Source organism: Neofelis nebulosa, chromosome 5 (assembly GCF_028018385.1).
Source record: "Neofelis nebulosa isolate mNeoNeb1 chromosome 5, mNeoNeb1.pri, whole genome shotgun sequence".
In the NCBI taxonomy this organism is placed as follows: Eukaryota; Metazoa; Chordata; class Mammalia; order Carnivora; family Felidae; genus Neofelis; species Neofelis nebulosa.
The window spans coordinates 91,840,897-91,847,922 of NC_080786.1; the positions used below are offsets into that span (position 1 = coordinate 91,840,897).

Consider the following 7,026-nt stretch of genomic DNA (forward strand, 5'->3'; position numbering starts at 1 on the left):
CTCTTTGAGAAATACTAATTAAGACAAATCCATAGATGACAAAGCCATAGAAAATAAGTTGGGAATGGATAGCCAAGATCCATTCATTTCTAGCCTATGAGGATAATGTTGTAGGGGAAACTATAACATCCCATACATGTCTCTTGGTGCTATTTTCAGAGACTTAAAAGGTGCAGAACTGAATAGACCATCAGTGTAATTCATGAATATATTATATTCTTAAGAAACAAACCACAGAAAGAGTTTAGAGAAAAGAAACAGTAAAACAGCTAAAAAGGGGGACTCATAAGAATATACTAAAGGAGTTGGGATGATTCGCTCTGGAGAAGAGATGGAGAGTATATGAAGTAACTACACTGAGGTCTCTAAAATTATAAATTTTCTGGTGGGTAGCAATCTTTATCATCCCTGAGATTATAACAAGAATTGGTCTTAAACTATAGAATGAGAGATTAAAATTATATTTAAGAAAAATAAAAATAAAACAATTCCTGATTGAAAAGGATGCAAAAAAAAAAAGGAAGAAAACTGATAATGAAGAGAGATAGTCTTTCTGTGTTGTCAATCTTAAAGAGATACATATTTGTCATGGATGACACAAGTATATTTTTGCTTGGAAGCAAGCAGCAAGAAGTGGAAAAATCTCTGCACAATTAATCTGCAATGTGGGGATGTGACCGCCCATCTTCCTTACTTGAATTTTCCCAGCCATGAGTCAGCAATGGCTGCTCCCAGGATGGGAGTGAAATAACAGAGGCTGCTGAAGGCATGGTATATAGATGTGGAGGTGTCTTCATTCCAGTGCAGGAAATACAGGAAATACAGGGTCAGCACAGCTGAGGTGAAAAGGGATAAAGAAAACAAGACAGATACATTAAAATGATTTATGGAGAAGTATATTTCAGCTCTGGTCTTTGAAGGTGATCTTGACCTTCAACACTACTATCAGTGAAGTGACTGAGGAGTGACTGTCAGGCAATAGAAGCAGGGACCATGGACATTGTGGGAGTGAATGAGGCTATGCTTAGTGTACAAATGTAGTATTTCTCCCTTAAATCCATGTACATACATAGCATTTAAGCCAATCCCAAAGATGCTTCCAATGTCACGGCCTTCTCCTTCTCAACAATAGACCTGAGAAACAGGTCTGTTCATAGACCTGAGAAACATGTATGAAAATAGAAGGAAGTTTTCACACTTATATTCTTACAGACTGTTTTCTGGTATCTGTAAGGCCTTTCTGTTCTTGGCTTGTCACTAGGTGAAATCCCATGCAGTATTTATTGGCAATGTTTGCCAGAGGAAAAGATCAATATGGATAAAGGTAGAAAGTGTGGATAAGGGAAATAAGTACATAAAGAAGACCACATGTTTCCCAACATGGGGTGAGGGTGAGTGGAGAAGAGAAAGAATTTGGGACACAAAATTACCTTTCATGCCATAATAGGAAAAACGCTCACAGAATTCATTCACCACAATGAAGGCAATGCTCAGTGGATAGTTGGAGCCACAAATTTTCTATGAAATAAAAAGGCAGTGGTTCAAGCATGAGCTTTTCCCCTCTATTTAATCACTAGATTGCTCTATGACAGACAAATTCATTTACTTGAAATCACCATGATAGGTAACGTGAAGCAAAGGCCCCTACTCTTCATGAAACAGCTATTATCACACTAAAAAGTACTTGTATTGCTGACTTAGGAGTAATAGAAGCTATTTTGAATATTACTTTGTTCCTCATTCATTTAACATGGAACTGCTCAGACATTCCTTGACACTACATACCAGGACCTCCCATCTACCTACAAGCAACTGAAAAGCCTGGGGCTCTGAGTAGGAGAATAATCATACTTATTTCTAAGAGCAGAACAAAGAATTAGCCTATAGAGCACTTGACATCCAAGCAGTTACATTTAAATGGGTACTTTTCTTTTTTTTATTTTTATTTTTTATTTTAATTTTTTTAGACGTTTTATTTTATTTTTGAGACAGAGAGAGACAGAGCATGAATGGGGGGGGGTCAGAGAGAGGGAGACACAGAATTGAAACAGGCTCCGGGCTCTGAGCTGTCAGCACAGGGTCCCGATGCGGGGCTCGAACTCACGGACCGCGAGATCGTGACCTGAGCCGAAGTCGGCGCTCAACCGACTGAGCCACCCAGGCGCCCCTAAATGGGTACTTTTCTTAAAGTTTATTTATTTATTTTGAGAGAGAGAGCACGAGTCGGGGAGGAGCAGAGAGGAGAGAGAGAGAATCCTAAGCAGACTCCGTGCTGCCAGTGGTATTTCTCCCAACATGGGGCTTCAACTCATGAAACTGAGATCATGACCTGAGCTGAAACCAAGAATTGAATGCTTAACCAACTGAGCCATCCAGGCGCCCCCGAAGCAGTTACTTTTAGAGGTCAATAACCTCCTTAGTTCTACTGTTTGAACTAACCTCTCTTGTTCCCACCTTCCCTGTTCATGATACCGGGAGGATCCTGGCAATATGATGGCTTACCATTCAGAGCCTGGTGGAACCAGGCTCAGAGTCCAGCTAGATTCCTAAAGGTAAGCTGATTGATCACCTTGAACTTAGAGAGTTCTTAAATCTTATAACATTAAATGTCCACTCTTCCTATGAAAGTCATTCTATAACATTTTCTTGCTAATCCTATTGGACATTAAAAGGACTATATGCTGTATCAGTCAGTATATAAGGAATGTCATGTTTAATTTCAAATCCCTACCCATTATGATTGCTCAATTTACATGAGGTGGGGAGGGAGATATCTGTACTTTGGACAGTCAAATCTCATCATGAAATTTATATTGCCTCTTATTTCATAAGAAATAACATGCATCTTTGTAAGCAGCCTTAAATTTTCTGGGACCAGAAGAGATATAACTAAATAAATAGATGAAGTAATAAATTAATGTTTTCATTTTTTTACCTATATAGATGGATATAAACAACCCTCCTAAATATTAATATATATTAATATATTAACTTGCTAAAAAGCTTCTTACTTTCCCATCTCACAGCTTGAGAATTATACAACCTAGAGTTTAGTTAATACACTTTACTAGCTATGTAATACCGTCACTGGCTGTGTTAACATATTAACTCTGGACATACTACTATACCTGTTTTTATGTTTACTTTCATTATTCCAAAGAAATAGGAATACTACCACCTCTTGGCACATAGTGAGAACTCAGTAAATATTGGCTATTATTACTATATCCTCTCCACTTACAGGATTTTGCTATGAAGGTTGAATGAGATAACGAATTTGGAAGTGTTTCACAAGTATATAATGCAAACATTATTACTTCTTTGTTTCTCTGTCCTGTTTCCCACTGTAAACTGGCACACATAATAACAGACACTGCATCTATTCTAAAACTTTCCTTGGTGTCCAGCATAAGACTCTGAATCCAGGGGGAACGAAGGGCTGAGTTTTTATACTGGTAAAGAAAGAACAATTACACACAGTTCTCCAGGCAAGAATGCTTGCCAAGTTTCCCTGGATATTCAAATTGCTTCTCTTTTCACCCCAGAGAAACTCAGAATATACAATGAGATACAGCAAAGTCTTGTATCCCAGCTGAAGAAATCTCACTACCTCTTCCTACTGCTTCTTCTCCTAAGTAAAGAAAACTTCTGGTTAGATTTGGCTTTCAGGTTAATTCTAATTCCAAGTGAGAATAGTTTTTGATACCCTAATACAGCTCAGCCTGACACTCCAGAGGCCAAGAAGAACCAAAAGAGCAAGTCTGTTCCTGTCAGAAGCAGAATTAAATCTGGGGACTCACCGGAGGTGGCTTCTTTGGGAGGCTGAGGGGTTGAGGTGGTACCTCTTCAGTGGAGACAGGTGAAAACAGAGTTTCCTTGGACTCATTTTTCTGGAAGGGATTCATAGCTGGCTCCTTAGTCTCTCTCTCCTCAAGCATTTGGCTTTGGTAGGAAGTTGGGACAGCTGCCAGCCTACTGTGAAAACGGGCACTGGGAGTGGACTAGGTTTAACCCTGTGGGTGTCAGCTTCAGCAACTGCCTGACCAAAAGCAAAGCACACAGCTATGGGAAAAGAAAGGGTTGGGTCTCAGAGGCTAGTTCAAAATAATGATTAAATAAAAGAGCTTGAGGAAGTAAGAAGAACACATCACAAGATGGGGCAAGACAATGCTGGAGAATTGCAAAAGAGTGCAAAATAGCTAAGAATATCATGCCTCAAGTATAGATTGATTTCAGGATCACAATAGCTGCCATTTATTGAACATCTATTATGGCCAACAATAATATATATGTATTACATATGTATTATATATATAATATCTATCTATCTATCTATCTATATTTTAATTCTTAGTACAATCCCCATTTTATAGGAACTAATGTCCCAACAGGTTGAGTAATTTGTCCAAAGTCGTGTGGTCAGTAAATGGCAGGTCTGGAATTTTAACTGCCATGAGAGATGGGAGATTCATATCAGTAATGCCTATGGACATTATTCAGGAATGGAGGGTATATGGAAATGGAAATGTAGGAATATAGGGGAATTGAAATGCACTGGAGAGAGAAAGTAATCATGAAATTGAATTTGGAAATATAGAAAAGATGTTGATTTTGGTTTTCAACATAATAAAGTTCAACTAGAACTATCCTATAAACAGTTAAAGAGGTGGAGCTAACGAAAATCAGAGAAAAGGGTTGGTGATGTACATTTGGAAATCACTCTTCTTTGCTAAATTCAGCCCTTGTGTTTTCATCACTTCAGGATGAATCCATCATTTTATGAATAAAGGAAATCCAATCTGAGCAAAAATTATGAACTGGTCACTTTCTAGATATGATTGCAATCACGATTTTCATCAATACTTAGTGATGATGACAGATGTATTTTATACAGTAAGTCAATGGGGAACAAAAATGTATGATGCCCTTCCAGTTGTTAGTGAAAAGATAAAAGAAAACTGAGAGAGCTATAAGAAAAATGAGGATAAAACTAACAAGGAGGTCAGAAAACAGGAGAATTAATTATTTTATTTGAGAATATAAGAGAGAACCTAGAACTCTATGTCTTGCGGAATTCTTACATTACCTCTATGAGTAATTTGTTGACAAATAAAGCCAGAATAAACTCTACCCTTCCCTCTCTAAACTCTACCTCAGACTTTGACCATGTCTTCTCAGCTTCTATCATACTCCGCATCGCCCTTCTTTCCCACCAACCTTTACCCAGAGTTCAGCTTCATTTTGGACTGTGGCATTAATGATTAAGCTGTAGTTGTTCTTTCAAAAAGTATTGCTTTTCCTGACCTAGGTTGGTTATAACTCTGGATGCAAAACAGTCATAAGTTACTAGTCAAGTTAACCTTAAGATGCCTTGAAGATCTGATTATATCAATAGCTCCCCCTGCTCCAGCCATATACCTCTAAGAATGGCATTTGATCTGGCAGAGCACCTAGAGATGTAATGCACCTGTAGATGCAATGCTCTGATTTATTTGTGCTCTTAGGTACTCCAAATACCAAACTTCAGAGTATTGGCATTGGTTTTCTGATACTTCTTTCTTTTTAATGTTAATTTATTTATTTTCAGAGAGAGCCAGCAGGGGAGGGGCAGAGTGAGAGGGAAAGAAAGAAAGAATCCCAAGCAGGCTCTGCGCTGACAGCACAGAGCCCGATGTAGGGCTCAAACTCATGAACTGTGAGATCTTGACCTGAACTGAAATCAAGAGTCGGACACTTAACTGACTGAGCCACCCAGGCACCCCTGATTCTCCTTCTCCTCCTCCTCCTCCTTCTTCTTCTCCTTCTTCTTCTTGTCGTCTTCTTCTTCTTCTTCTTCTTCTTCTTCTTCTTCTTCTTCTTCTTCTTCTTCTTCCTCTTCTTCCCCCTCTTCCCCCTCTTCCCCTTCTTCCTCTTCTTCCCCTTCTCCTCCTCCTCCTCCTCCTCCTCCTTCTTCTTTAGATGAAATTCTTCTTTTGATTATGGCAATACAATGCTAAGATTCATAAAATCAAATAATATCACAGATGGAAGGAATCTTAATCTTGTCCTATGTAAACTAAACTTCCCTGATGGTGAGAGTGATGTTGGGTAATTCATTCATATGTATATTTTTTCATTCATATATATAATGTTTCTATATATATCAGAACAATTCATATGTATATATGTATGCATGTGTACACACACACACACACAGATTTGCAGGCCTTTTTCTTGAAAATTCTTTTTCAATAGATTTGAGTAGGGATTGAAGAACCTCTGTTTTTAATAAGCACCTCTAATAATTCTTATGACAGGAATTTAGGGAACACTGGTTTGAAATCCCTCTCCCAGCCTAGCTTACAGAATATTATGAAAGAACTCAGAAGGGACAGAACAAGGACTAGAACTCTAGCTTCCTGTGGCCTATTCTAGAGCCCTTTCTATCATATATCAAGATGTCTCATTTTTGCTAAGTTGAAATCAGACAGACGAATAAAAAGAAAAAACCAAAGAGAAAGCAATTCCTGAATAGAAATCACCACAAACTCTTCGGACACAAAAGAGATAACGGCAGTGGAAGAATCTGAAATATCAGTGATAAGAGTGAAAAATATTTTGGGTCTCAGTGATTATGACAGCAGTGATATTTTACACTCATATTTAGAAAGGAGACTGAAGCTGTAAAATAATAAATACTAATATAGTCAGAGAGAGGAGACAAATATGAAATTACAAGAGAACGTGTTAAACAAGGTGTATGAATATAGTCAGTACACAGAAATAAATCGTACTTAAATATCAGCAAAAACAAATGGAAAAGGGAATTTAAAAAGTGATATCAGCTATAATTGCATAAAAATACCTAGGAATAAATCTAATGAAAATGTCCAAGACCTCAACGTTAAACACTATAGAACGCTATTGAAAGAAATTAAAGAAGATCTAAATATGTATTTAGATGTATTTAGATTTATGTATGAAGACACATACAATGCTCATGACTTAGAAAGTTCATGTTATAAAGATGTCAATATTCCAAATCAA

The 7,026-nt window shown here is 37.6% G+C and overlaps 1 protein-coding gene across 4 annotated transcripts in view; it reads right to left on the minus strand.

Moving 5' to 3' along the window:
• SLC15A2 (solute carrier family 15 member 2) overlaps window positions 1-3,980 on the minus strand; it is a 61,061-nt gene extending 57,081 nt beyond the window's left edge. For 2 of the 4 annotated variants that reach the window (XM_058731206.1, XM_058731205.1), the window contains exons 1-3: window positions 3,801-3,978; window positions 1,431-1,518; window positions 695-836 (exon numbers count right to left, since the gene is read on the minus strand). In XM_058731206.1, coding sequence (XP_058587189.1) covers window positions 695-836; window positions 1,431-1,518; window positions 3,801-3,938 — 368 coding nt within the window. In that variant the 5' untranslated portion in view covers window positions 3,939-3,978. Of the gene's footprint in view, window positions 1-694; window positions 837-1,430; window positions 1,519-3,800 lie in introns of all 4 variants that reach the window. The other 2 variants (XM_058731204.1, XM_058731203.1) reach the window with 2 other exon arrangements.
• Window positions 3,981-7,026: the final 3,046 nt, after the last annotated feature.